Source organism: Chamaea fasciata, unplaced genomic scaffold (genome assembly GCF_029207755.1).
Source record: "Chamaea fasciata isolate MVZ Bird 193981 ecotype frontalis unplaced genomic scaffold, bChaFas1.0.hap1 SCAF_12, whole genome shotgun sequence".
Classification (NCBI taxonomy): Eukaryota; Metazoa; Chordata; class Aves; order Passeriformes; family Sylviidae; genus Chamaea; species Chamaea fasciata.
This window is the reverse complement of record NW_027094097.1, coordinates 12,650,663-12,677,759: the sequence shown is the minus strand read 5'-3', so window position 1 is coordinate 12,677,759 and position 27,097 is coordinate 12,650,663. Positions and strand designations below refer to the sequence as shown.

General features: G+C 40.5%; 2 protein-coding genes across 5 annotated transcripts in view; one reads left to right on the top strand and one right to left on the bottom strand.

The window, feature by feature from the left end:
* The first annotated feature begins 332 nt into the window (after positions 1–332).
* On the top strand, positions 333–3,120 carry SDR42E1 (short chain dehydrogenase/reductase family 42E, member 1). Of its 2 annotated transcripts, XM_066194677.1 has the most exons (3): positions 333–350; positions 561–662; positions 1,924–3,120. In XM_066194677.1, exons 2-3 carry the CDS (start codon positions 595–597, stop codon positions 3,029–3,031), a joined length of 1,176 nt encoding a protein of 391 aa, XP_066050774.1. In that variant the 5' UTR covers positions 333–350; positions 561–594; the 3' UTR covers positions 3,032–3,120. The 2 variants fall into 2 exon arrangements, with proteins under 2 accessions (XP_066050774.1, XP_066050773.1); XM_066194676.1 differs by lacking the exon at positions 333–350 and having other exon boundaries at positions 579–793.
* A 4,312-nt stretch (positions 3,121–7,432) lies between these two features.
* PLCG2 (phospholipase C gamma 2) overlaps positions 7,433–27,097 on the bottom strand; it is a 55,007-nt gene continuing 35,342 nt past the window's right edge. For all 3 annotated transcript variants that reach the window (XM_066194673.1, XM_066194674.1, XM_066194675.1), the window contains exons 20-33: positions 26,617–26,797; positions 25,338–25,406; positions 24,093–24,202; positions 23,194–23,290; positions 22,245–22,311; positions 21,835–21,992; positions 19,094–19,196; positions 17,939–18,148; positions 17,222–17,367; positions 16,108–16,222; positions 14,726–14,893; positions 14,282–14,370; positions 10,739–10,923; positions 7,433–9,955 (exon numbers count right to left, since the gene is read on the bottom strand). In XM_066194673.1, coding sequence (XP_066050770.1) covers positions 9,913–9,955; positions 10,739–10,923; positions 14,282–14,370; positions 14,726–14,893; positions 16,108–16,222; positions 17,222–17,367; positions 17,939–18,148; positions 19,094–19,196; positions 21,835–21,992; positions 22,245–22,311; positions 23,194–23,290; positions 24,093–24,202; positions 25,338–25,406; positions 26,617–26,797 — 1,741 coding nt within the window. In that variant the 3' untranslated portion in view covers positions 7,433–9,912. The remainder of the gene's footprint in view (positions 9,956–10,738; positions 10,924–14,281; positions 14,371–14,725; positions 14,894–16,107; positions 16,223–17,221; positions 17,368–17,938; positions 18,149–19,093; positions 19,197–21,834; positions 21,993–22,244; positions 22,312–23,193; positions 23,291–24,092; positions 24,203–25,337; positions 25,407–26,616; positions 26,798–27,097) is intronic.

The window sequence follows — 27,097 nt, the reverse complement described above, 5'->3', positions numbered from 1 at the left end:
TCCGTTCAAACACAATTTCTTTGGGCTGCGGCACAAACATCGGGAAAGGCTCCGATTCCACCCCCGAGCCGCGAGCCCCCGTTCCAGAGCACCTCAGGCTGCGAGGGGAGGACACGGGCATCACCCTCCCGGCACATCAACCCACACAAGCCGGGCTGGCGTGGGCAGCACAGCCCGAGATGGCGGCGGGGACTCAGCGCAGGCCAGCCCCGCCCGGCTCCATTTCCCGGGATCGGCACCGCCCCGGGAAGCGGCAGGGAAGCGGCAGGGACGGGCAGGGAAGCGGGCAGGGAAGCGGCAGGGACGGGCAGGGAAGCGGGCAGGGACGGGCAGGGACGGCACTGCCGCAGGTACGGGGGACGCGGGGCGGGCACGGCTCCAGCGCGGCGCTCCCTGCTCCGGGATCGGCTTCCCTTTGGAGCCATCCCGGCGTGAATCGCCTCTGCCTCCCCGGCGGCTGGGGAAGCCAAGAGCTGCAACAAAAGCGTGGACGAGATCAGCGAATAACGACGGGAAAGGCGGGTTGGTTTTAATGTGTGTGTTCGCCGTGTGTTTTGTAGGTCAGTTCCAGCACGCAGTGCGAAAGGAAAGAGGATGGAGGAAGGAAACGCTGCCAAGGAAAGAGTCCTCATTACTGGAGGAGGAGGTTATTTTGGCTTCCGGTTAGTGCACGAAATAGTTATTACATGCAGGAATACATGGAAGAGGCTGCTCATCGGGAGACAGCAAAACCCGTGTGTGAAAGGGAGACCCGTGGGCCTGAGACACCTGATCCAGCTGATCCCATCTTCTGGTTCGTGCGGGGTCTCAGTGTTAAACAAACCCAGTTACTCTGTGTCAGAGGCTGTAAGCAACGCTGTTATCTCGTTTCCAAAAGTCGGGCATCGGCTGCCTGGCAGACATTTCCCTGTGTGCTCCCTCTGTAGAGGGGTGGGATCACCAGCCCGCTCGGAAGGACAGGCCTACACCTGTACACACATTTTTCTTTCGACCTGCAAATAGTTACACGTGTGCTTAGCTCTAAAGATTAGCAACTCCAGCTGAGCTCTCAAGAATTTAATATTTTCATGAACAGCGGTGGTTTTGGATTAGAGTTGTTAATAAGTTGAACTTTTCAGTGAAATCCCATTTTCCCTTGCTGTAGCTTTACGTGGCCTCTGCAGGCCATGCAAAGGAAAAATCCTATTTTGAGCCCTAGACTATAACTGCTCAAAGAGGGGAGAGAGATCACAACCAGGACCAGAAAACAAAGTAAATTTCAAGTCGGGAAGGGAAAAAAATCTCAGAAGATGCCTGTCTGACTTCTGCCTGGCTTTTCCCTCCACTCTCATGCCCTTAAAGCACAGTAGAAGTACAAAAATGGAAGAAAGGGGAAGAGAAACACCAGAGTTTTATTTTATGTCAATACCTGTGAGTTGGAGTAAAATGTAGACATGTGGCAAAGTATTCATAGCAGCTTAGAAGCCTCTCCTACCCCTCCATAAATTTCAAACACAACAGCGAAGACCAACCTGTTGTTTTGACAGGACTGGGATGGCACAAAAGCAGTAAGAAAAAGGAAGTAAAGCTGCTTTTTTGCCTTTTTTTTTTTAATATTTGGCAATAGTTGTACGCCTGGAAGTTGCTGTTGCTGATCTGAAAGGGACAGAACTTCAGTTATTTCTCTCAGGAATTTTCATTTACAGCAGTTTTGCCTCTTTTTTTTTTTTCCCCTTCAAGTATTGATGGGAGTGTGAGAAATCAGTTCAATACCTAAACTATCACAGCTGAATCTTCCCTATAGTAGGGGACTGAGTATTTAAAAGACTCCCATCAGAAAAATAACCAGCATGAAAACAGTTAATAGTCTTATCTCCCTTCCAGGTGAGATGTTTCATGCACCACAGTGCTGTATCCTAACATACGGTTTCTGTCATGTTTCAGTTTAGGTTGTGCCATATATCAAAAGGGAGTCGATGTGATCCTCTTTGATGTCGTGAAGCCACTTCAAACCCTGCCAGAGGGAATAAAGTTTGTGCAGGGAGATATCTGCTGCCTGTCTGAAGTGGAAGAAGCTCTCAGAGATGTGATCTGCGTATTCCATATCGCTTCCTATGGAATGTCTGGCAGGGAGCAGCTGAACCGAAAACTCATAGAAGATGTTAACGTGAGAGGAACAGAAAATGTCATCCAGGCCTGCAAGAGCAGGGGAGTGTCGAGCCTGGTTTACACAAGTACCTACAACGTGATATTTGGAGGCCAGATTATAGAAAATGGGGACGAGTCTCTGCCTTATCTCCCTCTGCACCTTCACCCTGATCACTACTCCCGAACGAAATCCTTGGCTGAAATGAAGGTGCTGGAAGCAAACGGTGCTGAGCTGGGAAATGGGAGAGGTGTGCTAAGGACCTGTGCCCTCCGCCCAGCAGGGATCTATGGGCCTGGGGAGCAGAGACACCTCCCAAGAATAGTCAGCTACATTGAAAGGGGCTTGTTTAAGTTTGTGTATGGAGACCCTCTGAGCCTGGTAGAGTTTGTGCACGTGGACAACCTGGTCCAGGCTCACGTCCTTGCCTCGGAGGCCCTCAGAGCCAGCAAGCAGCACATTGCTGCAGGCCAGGCCTATTTTATTTCTGATGGCAGGCCTGTAAATAACTTTGAATTTTTCCGTCCGCTCGTGGAAGGTTTGGGTTACGAGTTCCCAACCCTGCGCCTTCCCCTCTCCCTTGTCTATTTCTTTGCATTCCTTACTGAACTAGTCCATTCCCTTGTAGGGCGCGTTTATAACTTCCAGCCCCTCCTCATTCGCACGGAGGTTTACAAAACTGGTGTCACACATTATTTCAGCATGGAGAAGGCCAGGAAGGAGCTGGGCTATGAGCCCCAGCAGTACAGCCTGGATGAAGTGGTGGAGTGGTTTAGATCCCAGGGATGTGGACCAAAGCCAAGAAATTACACCTTGATGCGCCTGGTTAGGGATGCCGGACTGCTTGTGGTGCTGATTGCTGTGCTGGTCTCCTGGTTTCCATCTGCAGTGACATTTTCACTTTGAAAGATGAAATGCTGAGGACAGAATTTAGTTATGTTCTCTGCTTACTCTTGGTTTTGACAGACATGTAATAAAAGATTTAAAAAAAAATACATACTTTTGTGATTGAGGTAAATAACAGCTTTATCCCCAAGGAGCAGAACTGCTAAGTAAAAAGATGTAATTTTTTGTATATACTTTCTCTTCAAAGTAAAACTGGTCAGATCACTAACAAGATGAAGCTTAGTATTACTGCAAGCAGCATTTTATTCTCAGGTACAACAGCACAATACAGAGAATGGAGCAAATGTCCTTAGGCTGACTCTTCCTCCCTGATGGGATTATACTCCTGATCCCTGCCCTTTATTCCTGAAGCATTTGTGTTACATGATCCAGAGGAGAATAAACTTATTCTTTGATCATGTTCCAAACCCCAGTTCTGCTTCCCAGCTTGGATGTATATATGCCTAACCAAGATTAATTGATAAACTGCTAGACAATAAACAAATGGGGTTCTTACATTCTGGTATGCTTTCCTCAGTTAACTCTGGTATCTAATGACATTTCTGGAAAATGCACTGTGCTTAATCTAAATTACAGCAAAGTGCTTGAAGCACCACAGATTTGTAGATTTTTCTGACAGTAAAATATGCCTGTTTAAAATGAATGAGCCAGCTGAAGTGCATTCATAAATAAAGCCTATGGTTTTTCCCAGCCTTATCGAATGGTTAAACAAATAATTCATCAAAGACATTTGGTGAGTGATTGTATTCACGTTCCACTATTTATAAAACACTTTTAGCCTTTATTAATACTTCTTTAACACCTGACACCATCTGAATAGGATTTCAGCTTTGTGATAGGAAGATAAACACTTGCTACAAGGAAACTCATAATTTTGTGGAATTTTAAGATTAGAAGATCAGACTGTAAGTACAGGCCACTGCTGTCCCATGCAATTCCCTCTGTCAGTTTAATATAGAAATGGAGAAACTTCACCTCAAATGTTAAACACAAAGCTGTTTTCCCTTAACTCATCAGCATTGCAGCTTCTGTACCCCTTGATAAAAGCAGAATCCTTCAAGAATTTAAAACTTCTCTTTAACCTTTATTCTTTCCATTTTAATGGCTGAAGCTACACAGATCTTAAATTATTAGTAACTTCCAGATACTTCTGTTGAACTCTGCTACAACTGAAATGGGGAAGTAATGAATAAGAAGCAGAGCAGTTCCATTGCATTGTTAAAGGATTCTCAGAAAACAAGAGAGCCTAACTAGAGGAACCAAGGTAGAAATCCACGGCCACCCCTGCTTAGAAGATGCAGATTTTTGTAGCTCATGGTGACTGAAAACAGCATTATTTTTTGACTGTTGAGTTCTCTTCCTGGTAAATTCACCTTAAAAGAACCCAGCCCACACTGTTGGGAACTTTTTGTATTTTTATGCTTGAAATCTGACTTTTCTCCCTCATTCCCCTACCAGTAAGTACACCATGAAAGAAACTAAATTTAATACTTAGCTTGAGGGACAGCTCAAGAGAGAACTCACTTTTCCCCCCCTCTCTAATAGCAAACAAGCTGTTTGTGTAGCAGGAGCGTTGCACTTTCTTATAAAGAGCTTATGTGCCTCCAACTGAGCGCTGATGGCACAAGGGCCACTCTCCAGGAGTCATTAATATACAACATCATCTGCAGAAAGAAGAAATCTTTTTAATAAAACAGAAAAAAGACATTCATGACCTCATGAAAGCACTAGGCCGATGCTCTCTTTCCAACAGTTCTGTTTTTTCAAGTGGAAACCACTTTGTTCTTTTCCCCTTTAAGTTCTCTGGCTTTGACACAATGTTATCAGAAGTAGATTAAAAAATTCAAATGCCAGCAGACGACAAAAACCAAAATGTAGAAGAAATTGCACAAGCCTGTTGCACAGGAACAGCATTGGTATTTCATGCCAAGTCTTGTAAAAAAAATTGGTTTTAATATAGGGAACTGAACTCCTGTGCCCCAGAGGAATTTTCTCTGCTGTTTGTAATCTTTTAGCAAAACTCAGCTACTGCTATTTGTAATTATCTCAGCGGTGGGGCTAGTGAAAAACATCCATGGAAGGGTCCTTAAGCCATGAATCCTAAATCCACACTGTCAGTACCAGCTGAGCTTCAGGCCTTGGACAGCTTTTGAGGTACAGCAGCTCCTGACAAGACAAAAATAGCCCAACAAAACCCCAAATACCAGAAGTCCTGCAGAAGCTGAGCTCAACATGTGAAGCTTTTCATCTGCCTGGAGTCAAGGACAGAACTCTCAGATAACAGAGCACGAGGAACTGTTTTGTCCTAATGGCCCAAGAGTGTGCTCCAGCACACGGGATTAATGTGGGGACACACCCCAGAGCCGTCACCGGTGCACAAGGGATTCATTAATTCCATGTCTATTAGCTCCATCTATTAAAAAACCAAAGTCCTGACCACAGCAGAGGTGAAGGATACACTTACTCTTTCCAAAAGGAAAACAGGCAGTCTGTGGCTTAAGGAGATACTCTAAAATTGCTTGAAAATTCCATCCCTGTAAAGACAGTCACAGCTGCTCTATTTGAAGTATTTTTAAATGAGACTTCTCTCTCCTTTTTCCTGTTTTTGTCATTACTCCTCGTGTATGAATAGCTGGGTAAATTAGGGTAATTAATTCAAGTGTGTTAGTTTATTGCCTGTTTTCCTGAATTCCTGAAATTGATTTACCAGAAATGCACCTAAAAATTGAAAGAGCAAAATGAAAATGTAGCTCAGATTCAATTTTTCCTAGTTTTCCTAATTTTTCGATTAGTCCTCAAAATCACTGAACAACTGATAGGTGCCTCACTATAAAGAATGATGCTGATGTTTAAAGTGAATAGTTTACTTGGCCAGCTACTTAACCTCAGACACAGCATCTCAAGGTACAAGTTTGCCTGATATACATGAAAATTTATACTTATGTGTATTTAAATATATTTCTCTGAGATGCTTAATCAAACCAGATTTTTATAGGCCCTTCTCCTAAGGGACCCAACCAAAATGTCCGTTTGTTACTATTCATTACTGATTCCCACATACCTTCCAAAGTATTTTAATAATTCACTATGTGCTCGTCAGAGAAAAGGGTCCTGAACACTGATAATTTACACATATTTTAAAGAATCTGGGGATTAAACTGCAATTCAGAAGTACACAAGTTCTAGTTGGGAGAACTACTGCTTTACTTTAGTCAAGCTCACAATTCCCTGTTTTGCTGGAATAACAGCTAAAAATGTAGACCAGCAACAAATTAAACTGCTTTTAATTTAATTTAAATTCTTTTAAAACTAACAGCTGAGCATGTTTATAAATGCTGTTATGGATCAGAAGATAAATTCATCTGTAAACTGATTCTGAAGGTTAATTTTCCTTATATTTAACTTCTGTTTGTCATGATATAAAGGGAATTTCAGTCTGGAACAAAGCCAACTAGCTGGACTGCAGTTAAAAATGCTGACACATGACTGTAGCAGAACTCAACTGCACTTCAGCTTCCACACCACATTTAGATTTTTTTCCCACTGGTTTGGAGGATTTAAAGCTAGTGTCAGGTACACAGGTTACACCACCTCACCATCCCCAAGGTTAAAGAACTGCAAAACTAACAAAATGCTTTCAACAGAGAAGTACATAGATATGTTGGGGTGGAAAAAAGTGACAATACAAGCAATAAAACACCTAAATGTAGTAATTTTTTGGACTCCAGAACTCATGCATACCAATACTCACTAAGGTGATTTGGGTCATTTAATGACCTTCTAGAATTAGGCTGCAGACGCCTCATATGGATTCATGTTCAATAAGCATGTAATTTTGATCAAAAGATGAGAAAAAACTTGTTCCCAAGACTCCCAACAATTTAAAAAATCACCACATAAAGACAGAGTGCATTCACCCAGCAGCAGTTCTCCCTGTGTAACTTCACAGGCAGAAAATGTTCTGATAAAATTCTTTTGTAAACATCAATATTACTGTTCTTCCAAATTACCACAAATTTAATCTTTGCCTTGCTCAGATTTAATTGTTCAAGCTCATACAAATCTGATTCTCACTAGAGCTGGAGTTTGTATCTGCCTCTCACTGAAAAAGGCTGGTTTGGAGTCACAAGTTAAACTCAATCTTTGACCTTTTCCTTCTGCCTCGTGTGTTTGGAGCCAGAGGAAGTGCAATCGTGCAATAACCATGTCTACTGAAACAATCATTAAGTCAGTTCATCTTAAAGACACAGAAATGGCCTTCTCCCAACCTCTGGCAGAGCACACCATACCACACCAGCTGATCACTTTTCAATAAGAACTCACTGCTTCAAATGACTGGCAAAAGTCATGAAATTCAACGAGCAATGCTTAAACAAGCACCTGGCATCATCCACATCAATGTGAGATATCAAAAATTATTTATTAAAATAAGTTATTTCAATGATTTAAAACACTTGCTAGAAGAATATAACAAGTTAACAATTGTTAACTTCAAAAATTTATAAACGTTTTCCCTCCTGGATTAAAAAAATTACACATTCAAAGCACACACATTCAAACCTACTTTCATTCTCAAACAGTTGCAACTGTGATAAAATTGCTACAGAGTCTGCCCCAAGGAAGAACTGAGAGGTGAGGCCTGGGAGATAAAACACACAATGCAAGAACCAAGAGAAGAGTTAGAACACAGCCTTGCAAGTCAGCAGAAGAGTCACTGCAGGATTTTCATTCTGCACACCGTGTAACATCATAGTCTGGGGAAAAGACTTACTGTAAAACAAAATGCAGTTGCATAAATACTGATGGAGTGACTCTTACAACTCCTGAGTGGAGAATGTGCACAGGACTTTTCAAAGGAGTACAAAATGAGCTAATTCTTAAATATTTGCACAAGAGCAGCATGAGGGACTCACACCTGTGTCCATCACACAGTGGCTGTGCTGTGTCAGGAATACACTCACCACTGGAGGAAGCCAGGACAAATGGACAGTTCTGTTGGGTCTGCTCTGGAACTGAGCTTAAAAAAAATTCTGACAGGCAGAACAATCCAGACCTGGATAATGAAGATAAACTAGCTCTATACAGCAGTCTAGGTTACAGCTCCACCTCCCAAACCCACAGTTGGTATGATTTTTTTTTCTTTGCTTGAGCAGGGTTTACACCCATCTAAGCCTTGAACAGGTCAATCACAGCTGGGTACTGAAGAGATTTCAGGAAGGAGGATGAAAAGCAGAGAATTGCCTTTGACGTTTCTCTGCTTTTCAGTTGGGTGATTAGTAATTAATTTCTTTATAATAAAAAATTTACAAATGCCACCCCATTGTGGGATACACTATTATAACACTTTCATCTCTGAGACAAGACTGTCTTTACAGAATAGCTAAAACCTCAAGGGGGTTCCTCAAACCATCATCTGTGAATGCACAATGGCATCATTTAAGCGCCTCTTGAAACAACAGAAGTCGCAGCTTGGGGAGCAAGAGAAATTGCAAATTGCTGAGGCAGCTGCATCAGGCCATGAATCCCAAATCTCTGTGCAAGTCCTCTGTGATCAGAAGTACAACTCTGTGGAAGCAGCATTTTGTGCCTCAGGCAGTCACTCTGAAAACTAAACTCCTCTGCACACATTTGAACGTTAAAGTTGGGAATATGGACAGCAAAACCCATCCCAGGTAGAGGTAAGACAACCAGGAATTTGATGGTGACAATACCAGCACTAGCACAAAGGACCAACACATACACAAATTATGACAACTGCTGTTAAATATTCCATTGAAGGCCTTTAGTTCTGCTCTGGCAGGAAAATACACTTGCTAATCTAACAAGTATTTTCATCTGCAGCCTCATGTTCTTGATTTGATTAAAGGCACCAGACGGATGTACCTCTATATTTGTGCACACTATAATTCTTGGATTAGTTACATTTTGGGAAAACGATCTACATTTACAGCACACTATCATTTGACTATCGTCTACGTAGGATTGCAAGATTAAAAATTGACAGTTCATTTAAAAATTCATTTCTAAGCACATTAGCAGCTGAAAGGATTTGCAGAAATGATACTGTACAAAAGTAAGTGCTTCTCAGAATTTTAAATACCTTCCCTTTCTGCAAATAAACAGATATCTCCTACTGCATATCTTTTCCTTCCAGTGCCTCGAGGCTGTGAACAGAAGTTCACAGGGGCTATGAATAGAAGTTCACACATTGCTCCTTTCTTAAACCTTTAAAGAGAGTTCAACAGGAAAAACACAACTACAGTCCCAGAGGGTATTTGCTTTCAACAAAATTAACATATCTTGTTCTCAAAAATGTAACAGAAAACTTTTAATAAGAGACAATAGCTGCCCAAAATATTTTGTACAGTATCAGCAGCACAATCTGCTGTCTCCAGTTCTGTAACATACATAACGTGACAATGCTGGTGTAGAAGTGCTTTTACAGCACTTAATAAATTAAAAGCTCACTACTAGTTAATCTTGAGGAGCCAGGTTGTTAAAAGTGGTGTGATGCCATGCATGCAAATTGTTGTGACTGTCTTATCTACAGCCTGTGTAACCACATACAGGAGATGATTTGTATTTCAGGTATTGATAATGAGAAGTGAGGTCCATCCAACTACACATCCTCAAGTTTTAAAAATCTTGAATGCACAGAAGTTCTGGCCTGCACAGAAGGTATGCTTTGTACAGAATATAAATTACTAGGTATTAAAACAGTTTTTCTTAGAAGAAGAAATTATAAAGGAAATCCATATTTCCTCTTCCTGCACTTCTTTCAGTCATTCCATCTGATGAGACCGTCACTGGGTAGGATGACCAGGATAAATTCATCTCTTCTTGAATTGCACCACAAAGCACACATCAAAGAATGATGGGCTCTAAGAGTAGAATTTGCTGTTACTGACTTTCTTCTCCTTTAATCTTAAGGAAAAAGAAAAGGAAAAAGTCAAGCCTAATAGGAATTTATCAGAGGAAAACAGTCTATCAAATTCAATGCACTTGGATACCATTGGCAAGTAACATATCAGCAATGAGCACTGCAGTTTTTTTCCCACAAGAAATGGGAGTAAACAAGTGATTCATGCAGCTGTTCAGCACACACAAAAAAAGGCAAGACTACATAAAGTCTTGAGATCTACTCAAACCTTTCTCTTGGTACATGAAGCCTCCCTCTACCTCCCCCACACCCAGCCCAAAGGTGGCAGCAAGGGAGAAGGAACCTTCCCCTGAGCTCTGGAGAATGCACTGACACTGAACTGACAATGCTGCGCTGTTACAACTCAATACTGGTTTTATCTTTTGTGGTCTGTGTATCTCTTTCCACATATCTCATATGTGCATGACATTTCCAGGGACATAACTCTGATAGTGTAGCAAGAGTGAAGAGGTTTATTTATTTGTCTGTATATACTTCCAGGCTTTCCTCCAGGAAAGCAGCAAAGAGGGATACAAAACCTGACAGGATTACAAGTGTCACTGTGATCACTGCAACTGAGATTTCATTGAGCACACATTCCTCAGCTTCTGCTGGCCTCTAGTGGCTTGAGACCCAGCCTGGCTTCTCCACAGCCCTTCCTCATTCCAGACGAGCTCATTCTACCCTCACCACTCTTTAGATGCCCCCTTTGATATGCCTGAGGTTTCCTCACCATAAATCCTCCCTACACAGAGCTGCCTTAGAAGGGAGAACAATCATCAACCCACCTGCGGTTGCAAGTCTCTTGATAAATCTGTAGTTTGTGCTCATTGACACTGAATTCTTTCAGAATGGCATCCCTGTTGGGATTTCTCAGGTTCATGTGGGTGTCATAGAGGAACAGCTGGGTGTTCAGCTCCTCCTGGCGCTTCCGAAGCTGCCGACACGAGGAATAAAGCTCTTCTTCACTCTCCTTCAAAGGAAGATTGGAGATCAAGGTCATTTTGTAAAACACTTTCCCAAAATTACACAGAATCGACAGAGTTTGGGGGATGAGTTTGTTTTCCTAACCATGTTTTAATAACTGCATAGAACGTTTTATAAAATTACTTTGATAGGATGTTTCTGGAATATTTCTGGAAACAAACTAACGTAGAAAGCACTAAAAAAACCCCCTCAGCCCCACAGTATGACCAGCCATACCCTCTGACAGGGACATCAGGGGCATTCTAGCACAGGTCACAAAACCTGTGTATCTAAACACTTCCATTGGAATATTTTTCCCTAATAGAGCATGCTAGGCTGTTGAGGAAAGAACAGAAAATAGTGTCTCATGATGGCTTATCAGATTATAATATTATTAAATACATTTTTAAAATGTTTAGGTTTTGGCTCTTCCATCATATTTGTGCATCATGTGACAAAGTGACAATCCTGGGGATTTTCTAGTGAAATGCAGAGTAAAGGTCACAATACTGACTGGTGAATAGGACCCTTCACAGCAGCAAATACTCAGGTGGTCAAAAAAGAAGGACAGATCTTCTATTTCTGTGTAACTATGGCAATTCAGTACCTGGCAAAGGAACTGGGTAGGTCAGAGTTTCTATTGTGGCCCACAGTAGAAGGTCTCAAAATATTCCACAACCATAAACAATCATCATGATTCCCTTTAGGACTTCAAATTATTTTAATACTTCAAAACTTTGGATGCCAAAGCTGCCTCTTTATAGAGTTACTAGTGGGGAATAGAACTGGCAGGACTGAAGTCTTAATTTTCACATCAGCAGCAAAACAAGATACTCCTTCTACAAGAAATGACATGCAATCAATAAATGTAATAAATCCAAACATTTTCAGAGGCAGCATACTAATAAGAATGCCTCTTTCTGCATTCAGTTCAGATCTAGGAAAACTGATAGCTTAGCAACATACCCAAGGGGTTTCAGTTACAGCAACAAGATCCTTTCCTAAACCTTTTTTCCTCCTGAAACACATTCCTATGCAGGCATGGGTTGGAGCAACTGAAACAGCCTCAGCACTATGCTACTGATTATGATTTAAAGAGTGATTTGTTTAATTTTTGTTTGTAAAGGGGTAGGAAACTTTGTATTCCCAAATCACAAAGAAAATGCAGATTGCTAATTATCAATTTGCAGGTGTAATCATCAAGATGCATATGTACCACTGTTAGTTCTTGTAAATGAACGTATCCACAAAGGTACAGCTTAAACTGCACTTTAAGATGTCCACTTCAATCTTTAAGTCAAGAACATATACACCAATTAGGCTGAGTGTAGTCAGAAAAAGCTGAAGAAATACATGCACTTTCTGAAGGAAGTAAATCAACTTTAAAGCAAATAAGACATGCTTTTAAATGCAACAACTACCTCAGTATAGCACAATTCCTACAATATCAAAAAACCTGTTTGAGTTCTACAGGAACTACATAAGGCCTCACATAATAATTCACAAATGTGCATGCCTATGTCTACAATATTTTTGCTTTACTATTCCTGATAAACTCCACAGCCATCTGTAATTCCTCATTATAATTTTGTCTTTCATCTCCCAGTGCATGCAGATGGGCTCTGTATATAAACAGGCCTGTTATTAAATGGTACTATTTTATGGAAGGTCATCGCTTTTTAAAAAGAAGCAGAGGAGCAGAGGCAACCTTGATCTTTTCTGATGCTTCTTGAATGATCTGGCACAAGTTCTAGAGTTAACAACTGTGGTGAGTCTGGATTTGTTGCAGGGAGTTTTTGGAACTTGTCCTGCCACTGCATTACCACTAGACATTATAAAAACACCGAGCTGAGCTGCATCTTCACTTGGCTTAACAAGCAGAAGGGGATTCTAGAGTGTGAAATGTGCTCCTGTCAAAGGAGTCAGTGCTGACAGATTGGGAGACAGACTGCTGCTATGAACAACACTTTGAGAGCTGCTCCTGCCCCAGGCAGATAATGATCTGGATTCCTGAAGAGAAACCACGGCAGGAGGGATTTGCAATGTATCCACAAGTGATGTCCATGCTCAGCATTAGGCAATGGTGACTTCGTCAGTTTTCTCAAAGGCAGCAAGTCCAAAACCAGCAGTTTACCAGGCCTCCCCTGCAAGACTTGAGTCCATGAAATACGAACAATTTAAATATTATCTAGAAAGGATAAAGGTCTCCTCTTCACACACACATCCCTGGTCTCAGCTTCTAATCTTCTCCTGCTCTCAGAACCCTTGGCTGGCCCACAGAAGGAATTTACAGGAACCTGCCACAGCTTTCAAACATTGTTATTGCACACACTGTCATTTTACATCAGGTGTTATAAGGTGACTTCGTAAAAACATCCACAGAGGATGTCTGAAAAAGGCTTCCACTTCTTTGGGAAGAACAATGTGACTGAATTCAGAAATTTTCAGTTCAGTGTATGCAACTGCTGGCACAAATCTCTCTGGAGACATGACAACTTAGAGTTCACAGAAGCTGATGTTTCAATCAGAAAAATAATGTAACTGGTGTGAAGTGCAGCGTGGGCCTGAAAGGGTTGACAGACTACAAATAAGAAGTTGAACTTTTTTTTTTCTCTGAATCATAAGGGTGCTGGAAAGCACCCTGAAACAGCCACTTCCCAGAAGCATCTTTAAACTTTCATCATATCGCTAGTGTATTTAAATTACATAATATATTATTGAGAAAGTGTCTGAGAAATATCCTACAAATCAACATATACAGCAGCACCCTTGGAACACCAAGAAACACTGTTCACAGATCAGCTGCTTTAATGCCTGGATTCATGAGCATCATTATTTTTCCCCCATGTGTTTTAAAATACTACTATTTCAAGTAGGTGTTTGGAGAGGCTTAAAAGGAGAAGATTAGCAGTTCTTTAAGAACCAGATATGTCTTCTGCTTGATGGGTTGTTTATTTTAATGAAATACTGGGAGAAATTACTATCTTCTATCGCTGAAGTGATTTCTTTTTATGTAGGGCCTTTAAAAAAAAAGATTAATCTGTGAAGCCAAAGCTGATTTTAGCTAGCTTTGCATGGCATCAGTCAGTTAACAAAGAAAGACAACGACCATGCTGTTACAGCAAAAACTATTGGAGGTAATGAGGCTTTGTTTGTGCATTATTTCTTTTAACAACCGTGTAATCTGTCCACCCAGAGGGAGAGTAACTCAATTTGTTCTATTTGTCTTCCTCAGTACCTGCAGAAGAAATGCCTGACAACACCACAACAGACACAGAACAGAAAACAATCCTCAGTTCCTGGTTTCCCCAAAGAACTGGTAGCAGACACACTAAGTGCACACAACAAACCCCAGTGCTTCTCACCAGAACTTGCTGCATCTCACAGTGCACCAGAAGTGAGGCCAGCTCTATATCTTCACTATAGCCATTCTTGAGAGGAACTGACCTAAAACCTGGGGCAGGGGGAAGGAAAACAAAGGGCAGTTATAGAGTCCGTCAAGGGGGAATTTGCTGTCACAGAAACGGTGCACACTTTGAACATTCTTCAGTGCTCAAGTGCTCCTCTGCTGAGAGCAGGCTCTACTATGGCAACTGCAGAAAACAGCAAGACTGGCAAAATTGAGAAACACCTGATTTCACATCAGGTGAAATGAAAAATTAAAACTTTAAAAAATTAAAGCCAGAGGAAAACTTGAAAACTAAAGCCAGAGGAAGGAGCTTAATCGAGGCAGGAGGGAGTCTGGCATCAGAGAGGAAGGCAGAGTACAATAATGCTCAACAGTACCTCATTATAACCACTGATCTCACCTGATTTGATTCCTTTGATGGGAAAAGTGGCATGTGCTAAGAAATTGGGATCACTGAACATATCCTCCTCATAAACAACAAAGCGCAGGAACGCCAGATTTGGGTCATAAATTTCAAATTTCACTTGCTCTGCATAAGGTGCCCAAATTGGATTAAGGCCATTGTCATCTGTAATGAAAAGAAAACATTTGCAGTATGAAGCAATAATTTCACTTCACTCACATACGAGTATGTATCCCAGGACATTTTCCCCTAGAAAAGAAGCCCAAAAATCCTATTTACCATCTGTCTCATGTTGTAACCTTGCTTCAGAAAGTTTGTATTTGTTTACTTGGTGGTGGGGGTGGGAGGAAACTTGGCAGGGATGAAAACCCATGAAGAAAAGCTATTATTTGTACTCAAACATATCAAACCCCTTGGACATGTATTTATAAAGAAAAGAAGAAGCTAATTAATTTCTCATATTCATATGCCTCATGCTCCATATCCAAGAGAAAGCAGGAAAAGCACTAGGAAAACTCATGTACCTTGGCCCAATTTTTGTAGTTATGTACAGAACACCAAGATTTGGTATATGTGACACAGCCAGGAAGTTTGCTCTCTGCTCTCTAAAGACTTGGTCACTTCCCACAGAAGTTTAAATCATAATCATCTTCTCTGAAGTACTGAGGAGCCACAATGCACATTCTGCTTCTGATGCTGTGTTTATTTTCCACTGGTATCGCTGGTTTGGATAATCAGAACCAAAGCCTGTTTTTTTACCAGAGGAACACTGTTGCATCCAGGAACACTAAATGATGAAATATGAAGTGGCTGAAATATTGCCCCATTTCAGCACACTTAAGTTCACATACACCAAACACATTCCTTACCCAGAATTTCCAAGGACTAAGTTTTGATCAAACTTCTGATGCATTTCAAGTTAAACTATTTTACAGCCCTATACACCCAGGCTGTCTCCAAGGGGGTGCCAGTCTTAGAACCTCAGTTTAAATAAACACAGTCTGGAGCTCACAGTAGTAACTCCCCATTTGGGCCAGACTTGGGAACTGACTAGCACTGTTGGAGGCACTCTCAAGACAGTAATTTTTTAAAATATGCAAATACACAAACTTATGCATGGGAAACAACATAACAGAATGGGACTTTTTTTTTTTTTTCCCCCAAACCACAACAGTACTGTTTTTTTCTAAATTTAATATACATTGAAGTTTCTCAAATTAACAGGCCCCAAGATAAGTAAGGGAACAAGCCTTTGTGACTCATCAGTCCAGACCTATAATAACTTACTCCCCCTATAATGTTCATCCTCTGCTCACTTTATTTAAGTACTCCGGAAGCAGAATCATATCCCTGCAACACAGCAACCCACAGATACTCACTCACAACCGTTGTCTTGAATTTGTTGTTATCATATTCAGCCCCACAAATTTCAACCTCTACAAAGGGACAGGCAATGCTTCTACCAAGTTTAGGGAGATGACGAGCACCTAAAACCTGCAAAAGCAACTGTAAATTATAACCACCTCCAAAGGAAACTTGGCATCATTGTTGCTGAACAGAAGGCAGTCTACAGAACTAGAGGGGGAAAAATCCAGAACATGGAAAAGCACACATTCTCTCTCTTGAATATGTTTGAATGTATTAGCTGTGCTACCAATTACAATACCTCCCATAGTCGAGGTAATTCAATGATTTTCATTGTAAGGAAAAAAGACACTGTAGCTGACATTGATTACACAGTGTGCAGCTCCAGGCCAGGCCTTTAGCACGAGTTTTGTTGTCTTTCTTCTGTGATTATTACATACCCATTTCAAGACATTTCTGCTTTGCATTCACAGGCCCTGTTTACCTCACCTTTAAACTGGAGTGAAGAGAAATTAATGTGTTTCTTCTTTCTCAGAAAACATTCTTTTTAAGAACCTGTCCTACTGCATAGCAACTGAGTACAGAAACAAGTTCAACCCTGTTTGGCACCCAGTCAAGATGGCAACATTTTCCAATGAAAAACTCATCTCTTGAAGAAAAATGAGAATGACATTCAGATTAAGTCATAGTGTATTAAATATGAAGTGGGGGATCAGCTTATTAGGTTTTCTGTTTAGTTTCTATATATCATTATAAATATCTCTCTTTCACACTCAAAATCCCTGAACTAGTTAGTCTGCTGCTAATCAATCTCCAATAGGACCCTTCTACTAAGAACTAATTTGATTGGAAATTCAGCTTAGTTCATTTGATGTATTTATTAGCAATTACACAAAATCATCCCAGGATTGTGTTTTCAGTCCTATAGCATGTTCTTCATTAGCATGATAAAGACCTGTATTTCTTTTCAGGAACAAGTGAAGTTAGTTTTATTCTCACACACACACTGACATTTAAAAACAGTATTTTGACAGTCTGTCACATCTTGCTCTGAAACATAATAGCTTTATTTTTAGTTTTTATGGATATTTATGACTTATAAAAAAACAATTTATAAAGGAGATTTACCCTCACTGTCATAATCATCTGCAATTTCCTCTTGGAGTCATTTGGCATTGGGTCATACTCCTCATTCCTCATGCTCTCTGGCTGCAGCACGTAGCCAGTGCGTCCATTCAGGGAAAACAAGGCATGGTTCAATTGCATGTATTTATCTGGGGATAGAGTTCAACAGTCACAACACAAGATCCCCTGGAGTAAAGCTAAGGAAATACCAGATTAATGGCTCCTCTCTGCCATTCTTTCTAGCCACCACTTCATCAGAAAGAGCTGCAAAGGTGGGAATCTGGGTTCCTTCAGTAACTGAATCTGACAGGGCATTTTTTTACCATTTCTAATCCCAAAAAACCCATCTCCATCCCCACCCAGCTTCCTAGAAGTGTATCACAAACTAGCTGGCCTCACCAGGAAGTGGAATGGTTGCTGCACAACCGTTCAGCCATCTGAAACTCACTGTAAATATCTCTGTTTGCTTACCACAAAGATATCAAGGTGAAATAAATGTTTTAGGGCTTGGCGGCAGTTAGGCTCAGAGACAGGGCTTTTAGAGACCTACTTCTGGGGCCCAGATCTGGATGGCAACCCACACATTAAAAAGCAAACACTGCTTCTTGGAGAGAAGTTCAAATAATTAGGATGGTGATTAGAAGGGCAGAAGGGCCATAAAGGGGCTCATTTACAGTGAAACAGAAGGTGGATTAGATTCTTTTTCCAAGGGAAAATTACCTGGAGTTTGGAAGTTCAGAGCCACCATCTGGGAGCCACAAAGCCAGAGGCGAAATGGGTCATAGTTGGATGAGTCAACCCTCTGCCCTTTGGGATAGACACGGGTCAGGCCCTTCAGGTTGTACTTCAACAACTCCAGTGGCTTTTGCTTAACTATGCTCTCTGCCTTGGTTTCCACAAAAGAACGGATTTCTCTGAAATCAGGATTGTCTACACAGAGGTAGGAGGAAGAAGAGTGGTTACCAAAGGAAGAAAGAAACAGACATTTATACTGCATTTTCACCAACACTTTGTTTTACTTTGTTTTGCTTTGTTCTTTAATGCAATAATTGGCACTGTTTTCAGACAGGCACAGCAAAGTGGTTGAAAATCAAGCCTGGAAATTAAAATTGCCTTCCTGCCACACGCTTTACAGGAGGGCAGATAAGAGCCTGCAGTCATGTTCTCATCTCATCATTGCTAATAATGTACTTCTGATCACTATAACACATATTTAAATGAGACATCTTTTCCTGGGTTTAAATGGGGAGAAGAAAGGGTGAGCCAGGGTTAGCCAATGTCTCAAAAAATTACTATAATTATAATGTCTTAAATGCAGTGACAGCTTATTAAAAACATTTGCAAAGAAACTTAAAGAAAAAGGGCACATTTGCTGGCTTCTCCAGCAGCAATGACAAAAAACTGGAATAAAAAGTACATATTTCAGTGTCAGAATGCACAGCTGCACTTACACAGGCCTAGTTAGATTATGAAGCCATACATCATTCCAATAGCTTACTCCTGGCAAACATGTTCTTACAGTAAAATTAAAAAATGCACAGTAAACCTATTTATGAAGGTTTTTTACAAACAAATCACAAGTGTTCAGCCAGAGTTTTTAATCTCAAAAAAGTCAATTGACACATAACTAGTGAGCTTCCCCATGGAATATTTATCTGAGAGGGTGTCTCTAGTTAACTAATTAAAATTTGTGACAGTTCTTTTGTGATAGATGAACAGCACCAAGTTCCCTGGTGTACAATTTCAAAGTGCTTTTGAAAACTGCCTGGGTGAAGTAGAATTTTGTTTTCCAATAGGACAGATTTTATCTTCAGACCTAAAATCCCAACTAACTTCTGTAATGATAGCAGAAAGGGTGAAAATTAAAGGCAATACCTAAATTGTCCTTGGTTTTGCTTGTTGGCTTGCAGTAGATTACGAGATCAGATAATTCAATTGCAATTAACTGGTTCTTTTCCCAGTATTTCCTCCTGTTCTCCTGGAAAACATAACAAAGTTTTAGATTATAGGAACAGTGAGTATTATGGCAAAGTAGCTCCAGGGTGCACTCTAATGACTGCCTTCTTTGGTGCCCAGATTCCTATCTGATACCTTATACACTTGCACAGATGTAATGCACTTTCAGACCCAGCTCAGAGAACAGGTAATAACCAAACGGTGAGGTTTAGTTGGGGATGTACTTTTAGGGGTTTTTCTTTGGTGGGGAGCAAGGTGTTGTTTTATAAGCAAGGGTTTCAGTTCTTCCCTGACCAGTCATGCTCAAAATCCTGGCAACATTTTTTTTCCTTTTAATGTGGCTCTACTCAACTCATTTTTAGTTACATTTTTAACCCTATACCTCATATAAATGCAAATGTATGCAGAAAAAATGCAAAGGGTAGTAAAGTGTTTCTGTATCTATTTATAATCCTTGGCAGAACTTAAGTCTTGTTAGCAGCTCCCAAACAGTGAAATTGAAACCCTCTGAGCATCATTCCTCTGTCGTTTTCTATTTGTGCACCAAACCCATCATGTTCTGTATGGAAAATCATGTGCAATCTCATTGAAATCCCCCCAGTACCAAACCCACTCTCTCAACTTCCACATTTGCAAGCACCTGCTCTGAGGAAGCTGAGCAGTGTTCCCTGCCAGCAGAGACTGGGAACTGCTAAAAGCAGCAAGACGTGTCCTGAGTGGAGACATTTGGGCTGGAGGCTTTTCAGGCATAAGAAGCAGCTACAGGATAAAACATGTTAGAAGAGTCCCACACTGAACAGTGATTAGCTTTGGCACAAAAGATCATGAAGCAGCAGCAATCAGGAAGCCTTCCAAAAGAATTCCCTCAACAAGATAAACATAAAAGGAATGAAAATCAGAACTAGGGAGCCATGGGTTTCCAGAATATCTCACTGAACCAGAGATTATACATTGAAGTCCAAGAAAAACAAAGAGGAATACAGTGTTTAGACTTGGAAATAACCTTGGGAAAAAGCTGTACAAACCTCATTGTACTTAGTGATCCACCACAGCTCCCAGACATTACTCTACAGTAACCAGAGCTCTGAGCAGCAAAAGATCACTTTTTGGTGGCATGGGCTCATTTCTAGCCAGAACCCTCTTGAGATAACCAAGCAGGAGAGCAAGGAACAGCCACCCCAGGGAGCATGACAAGTGTCAGTACTGAGCAGAGACTACAAGAGACATGAAGCTCAGTTTTATTTTTTGTGCGTAACAGGCATTGCCCAAAACCAAACTCCTTTAAAAATCCCCCTGTATCACACTGCAGCACAGTCTTAACTCACTGTGCTTTTTCCTTCCCCAAAATTCAGCCTGTTAACTGTACTGGCAACAAGGGCCTTTCCTCCTCTTCATCCCCTCCCCATGCAGCAGTCAGTCTATCATGTGAACTTTGTAGAGGCCACGCTGTGAGAAAAGCCTCCCAACTGACAGAAATGAGTTTTAAAGCATCTTTGAACACAGACTGTTTAATACTTCTCCAACTGAACGGAGAGAGAAAAAGCTGCCAGGCTCCTGAAGAGCCATTGTTGTAGCATAAAAACATTCAATTTGGAGACACTTCTTTTAGGTCATGTTTCTCTTTTTCTCATTTTTACTTCTAAATGAAAGCCTGGCACAAGAACTGTATCCCTCCTCCCCCAACAATAGGTCAACAGCTCCTGTTGCTTCTCCCCTTGCTGTATTTACAGTCCTCTGCTTGAGACATCATCTTGTCTGCTATAAATAGGATCAGGACGACCCTCAGAACACTTCCATTCCATATGACAGATAAACAGCATGAGCCAACATGGTACTGAAACACATTTTCCATTAACCGTATCATCCACTTAACAATAAAAGGTAAATAAAAGCAACAAAAAAAATAGTATCCTTAAGCACAGCCAAAGTAAGGACTTTTTGGTCAAGTCAGAGACTTCTTAAATACTAGAAAAGATTACAAGGAGGTAAATTAGTACATCAGAACAGGAAAAGCAAGTCTTGAAGAATGTCTTTAAGTGACGGTAGAGGGACATAAAGCTAAATTCAGGCAGAATCCTTGAATCTTTAGGCAAGTATTTGGAACTACTAGTATTGAAGAACTGGGAAACCCAGAATGTGGTTATTAGTTACAAATAAAGTATTAGCCAAACAATCCTATCAGTGCCACTGCATTCACTGGAAAACAGAGTTAGCAAAGAGGATAAGAAGAGTTTAGGCAGCTCAGATTTCACACATCCTCACTGGTGAATTCACAGCTCTGAAAAGAACAGCCTGATATCAGAGCTTCTGCTGCTTAACACTGGGATGAACCAGTGTGACCAGATGGAAAATTGTAGTGGTATCCACTCTGGGCTACCAAGCACACTTCACTGAGGGACAGGGTGCAACACAGACAGTACTCTGGTGGAAAACTCCTGTTAACATTGATTTACATAAAATGCTAATTCATTTACTATTCCCCAGAGAGGTTATGGAACAAGATGCACAGCAACAATAAAATGAACAAACAGCAATATGCAAGAGAGTGAAGGACCATGTGAGAGCAACATTTAGCAGTATAGGGCAGCTAAAGCCAAAAGCTATTGTAAATTTATAGCAGTACATCATTAAAACAACAACAGATAAATTTGCAGCGATACCTCTTCTGCTGTTTTCCAGGTGATCTCACGGATACTTTGGTACCATTCAAAGAGTTCTTCTACTTTATCAGTTGCAAACTCAACACTTGGATCCTCCGGATTCTTGGGCTCCAGAATGAAGACAAAAGGCTTTTTGTGTTTTCCTTGTGGCATTTTCACTGTTAGGTAATACCATAGCAAGAAATTTATACTGAAATCCAACAGCTCTTTTTCTAAGTTGTCATTGTTGATTTAGTGCAGCATTTAGTATTATGAAGTTTCAACATATTAATTCTGCTGGGTATATTATTACAAGTAGGTGTTTGAAGGGTTTGATTTGTTTTTTTTAAAATCCCTCCTGCTAAACATAAAGGAGTCTACTCAATAGAGAAAGGTCAGGAGTCCATACATAAGCATCAGAAAATACACACCAACGTTATACATATTGAGCACCAGGATGCCACGACACAGAGAGCCCAGTGGGTTGTCCTCAATGATCTGAAAAACATGAGTTAAATCTGACCCTAAATCTCTGGAGTGAACATGCACAGGACATTAACAAATAATAAATGTGCACCATTAAATCTAATCTTAGCTTTGCTGAAAGCATGCTCACAAGAATCTCTCCAGTGAGAGCAGTCAAAACAAGACTACTTCTGTCCTGACACAACTGTTCATTTCTCAAGTTTGCTTAAGGTTACAATAACCAGCGGGGAGGAAATGTAATACTTGTGGTTTTCTCCAAAGACTTCTGGAAAATCACTGGAAGTGCTTCAGAAGAACAAAAGAATTCAATGTTTTATTTTAGAAATTCAAAAATGTCAAAACTTATTACTCTTCAGTTCTGTTTTCTTTTGTTCAAGATCTCTTTGTCCAAGACATGGGACCAGATTTTTAGATTGTTTTTAACAAACAGGATTTGTTTATGCATAAAAACTTGATAATGGAGAGTAAAATGACTAGTTAGGTGTGTTTGGACATATAATTTTCTCATCTGCAAATATTAAGACAGTGATTATACAGGAAAACTAGTTAAGTTTCAGGCACATTATTGTTTAGCCATACTATGAAAAATCTAATCTCCTTATGATTTTTATTAGTAGGGAACAACCAGAATCTCCTAATACCTCACCAATTCAGCCATCATAAAATCATAGATATGTGGGGTTCCCCTCCAACACAAGATACTCTATCTCCTTAAATAGCTTTCAGCAAGGGATGTCCTGACAAAAATATTCAGGAGCAGAGAACAATGAAGAATGCATTCATCCCTCTATTCTGCTCTCTCAAATAAATCACATGGAATTGTGAGTGTACAAACCAGACTTCCACTTCCAGTAGGTTGCCAAGGAAATGTAGTGCACAACCTGTTACCCTCACCTGGTTTTCAAGCTCAGCAGAGTTATCAGATGACAGATCTTCAACATAATTAGATGGAAAATAATGTTGGACTTTTTCTCCATAATCCCCCTTCCACCTGAATTTAAACAGGAAAGTAGAGAGAATGAAAAAAAAAAAAAAAAACACCTAAAGAGCTTCACAAGGCCATTAATGAAGCAATAATCCCCAAGAAATTGTTCATTAATACCCCATACTAGATTGTCTAGCTGGCTATCACTGAAAATATAAATGATGAAGTAGCTAAGAGCTCTAACAAAGTGATCATTAACTGTAGTAACAGATGATTTCAGAGGGATTACAGTTACTGTAAACTGCAATTAATGACTTAAGAGGCTTTTTCCCCCTCCAGTACTAAAAATACTATTATGTGGTTGATTACCCTGTAGAAACTACAGGGAAACATTAGATTCCCAAGCTTTCCAAGCAATTTACAAGCCAGCTAAAAAAGAAAACCTGTTATGAAAGGAGACTGTACAGAGCACTAAAAAAGGTGGGTTTGATTCCTGAGAAACGCTTAGCAGAGCAAGGACAGAAGTAGAGCAATGATTGCAATGTCTTCCCAGAACATACAAATGTTCAGGAAGGATGGATGTAGTACAGGAAAAAAATATGAGATATACCAGGCTATGGAGGTTCTGCAGGCTGAGGTTATTGCTGTGGGATAGAAAAATGAAAAAGACATGAAAGAAGAATTGAAGATTAGGGGATTTTGTGTTTGCGGGGGTTTTTTAATACAGCGGCATAAAGATTTATAAGGGCACAGTTAATAAGCAGCAGTCTGACAACAGACAGTTTTTAAAAACTACTACTCATAGCTCATTTTTTCCTCCATCCAGTAAGTCACCAGAAGTTCTCCCAGGAGGAATCTTTGTCCTTACCAGCCTCCAGTTTCCTTTGTGACATTATGAATTAAAGCTCCTCGAGAGAAGCTCAATTCATCACTCCTTTTGGCTCTGTAGTCATACAAGGCTTTCACTGTTCTCTGAGGCTTTAAGAGAAACAGAGCAAAGGGGTCATCTGGGGGGACAGGTCATAAAATAATCAATAATGCAATCTTAAAACAAAAAAAAAAAATAGGGAGGATTGGATTTTTTGTTGTTCTTATGAAGCTTAGAAAACAAAATACTGAAGTTCCAGAGTGACATCTATTGGTGGAAGTAAGTGATACTACTTTGGTATTCTCCACTTACCAGCTTGGGGGGAAAAAAAAAAAAAAAAGAAAAAGAAAAAATAAAATCTTGGGGTGCTGCAACATAATTAAGGTAGAAAACATAAAACAAAAAATTTTTTAAAACCCAAAGTGCCATATAAATCCTTCACTTTTATAACACATTCATAGGCATTTGGAGTTTTCCGGCTTAGGTGCCTACAAAACCACATCAGCTATCCTGCAGGTCACACTTCCCTTAGGAAGATGTGCAGTTTTAGCAGGATGAACTAAACCTTTATCTTGAATTTACTACTACCCAAATGGTTCAGCAGCAATGCTGGCCAAAAACTTAAAAAGAATTACAGTCACAAAATTTACAGGCAGGTGATTTTCATGAGACTTTACAAGTAGGCAGGCACTAGCAAGAATTACAGATAAATAATGTTTGCTGGGACACTTGTTTTCAAAACAGTATATAAAGGAAAAAACTCTAACAACTCATTAATAGACCAAAGGCACCAAATTTTTATAGAAAGCACCTGAATGAACTCTGCACTTACTTGTGCATACAGAACATGTTTGCTAATGGAACAAGAGTGCACAGACACCCATAGACACAGAAATTTCCATGTTGTACTTTCTTTCCATGAAGATGTGGCCTTCTCAAATTGAACCCTCTCACAGGTATTTCATTTGGGGGCCCACCAAACCAAATCACCTCCACAGACCCAAGAGCAGAAAGTGCCCAAATTCCCAGTCTGAATAAATCACAAAAGGATCTGCACACAAGAAAATGTACAGGTACAAATTTTAAAGAGAGACTAGAAAAGGTCACCCCCTTTCAATTTCTGTTGTCCAGCCCACCCTAGACCAAGCAACCTGATGCTTTCAATTCTTCTTATTACTGCCAACAGGAAACCAACAAATCTAATTTTCAGAAGTCTGCAGTAAGTGTGCCTTTTTTTAAGCATACCACTGTGGGGGTGATTTCACTGGGCTCCACATACATCTTGACTTCATAGAGGGAATTAATATCTTTTTCCTAAAAACAAGAAAGAAAAAAATAATCAAGTTTCAGGAATCAAAAAATTACAAAGGTACTTCATGTTTATAGAACTTTTATATCTGAAACCACCTTTTTGACAGCACATAGGCCAACAGAAGAGAAGGGAAGCCAGACAGTTCTGTTTTGCTTACTTCTGTAGCTGAACATAACTGAAGATAAGTGCGTTATTTAATCTGTCTATGCCGCAGTTTAATGAACAGTAAAACCTAATGAAACAGCAGTACCTTATAAATGTCTCTTTTAATCAGTCAAAAGGTTTTTTGATTGTGAGTACTCTTCTGTGTGCAACCAGAAAAGAAATACCTGCACTTAAGATTTGTGTTACAGTACTTTAGTACCAGTATTGGTTTCACAGTTAGATAACTCTACAACACTACACAGAGTCATATTTTTCATTTTATCCTCTCCTTGTGATTCCATTTGAACCCAGTCCTAGGATACAGAACCTTTGCTATAGGCAACATTACAAAAAAACCTGAAGTCTAAAATCTTTTTAGTCCCTTTTAGTCTCCCCAGAAAAATCAAAATCCCCAGGTTTTGATTTCCTCAGACCTGCCAGATGTAGTTTCCTGTAGCTTCTAAAAGACATATATTGAAAAGTGAAGACAGCACCTCAGGCTTTCCAAAGCAAAGCTCCCTCAAAATAAAACACATCCATCCAGAAAGCAGCCCTTTATCCTCAGCTAATTATCTACACTCCTAGTTTAGTCAATGGTTAGAGACAAGTCTCCTGGGGAGATTCCCTCATGCTTATCTCAGAGTGAGCCTTCAGAGGTACCTTTTACCACAGAAGGTAGTAGGATACCATCCCTGAAATGTCCAGAGTGAGAGGCAGAGCAGAATATTTCAATTTTTTCTAAAGATCTTAGCGATTGCCACCTGCACAATCATTTTAAGACCACTGCCCACTTCAGCAATAGAAGACAGGGCCAACTTCAGGCAAGGCTATTATCAAATCTCATTTTAGTAGGGCAACAACACCCAGTACACAGCAAGGCTTCTCTACCTAAATCATGGGGAAGGCAAGAGTTGGCTTTTAATCAAAGATGAAGCTGTTCTTCACACCTTTGTGAGAGAAGTCAGTACAGCCATCTCAATTTCATAGAAAGTGACCTGCTTAACCTCTCCCAGAGATCCCATACCAGAGCCAGGGCCCATCCCAGTCCACCCCAGTCCATCCCAGTACCGTGCTGTAGCGCTCCAGCAGCTCTTCTGTCACAGGGTAGCGCAGCTTCATCTTCCTGTACAGGGGGTGCTTCTCATAGTAGGTCACCAGCTCCACCAAGCTCTCAAAGTAGGCCGAGGTCCCCAGCACAAAGTGCTGCCCCTCCTGCTGGATTCGGAAGTGCTTCACCTTCCCCTCCGCTCTGCGGAACAAGGGAACAGCTGGGAAAGGTCTCAGTGCTCACAGGGAGAGCAGAGCTCTGAACTGCACCACAGCTGCTCTGTGCACCTTGACTTCTCTAATGAAGCTTCTTTTATTCAATTATTATGATCATTATAATCATTCTGATAGCTACGGAAATCAGTTTTCAAAGAAATAAAAAGCTTTTGTGCTTGAACACAAGGTTGGTGTTTGCACTGATAAATGCAGTAAAACTATCCATTGACAACCATCCCATCCAAAAAGATTCCTGAACCCTTTTCAAGCTGCTGAAGTTTTGGTA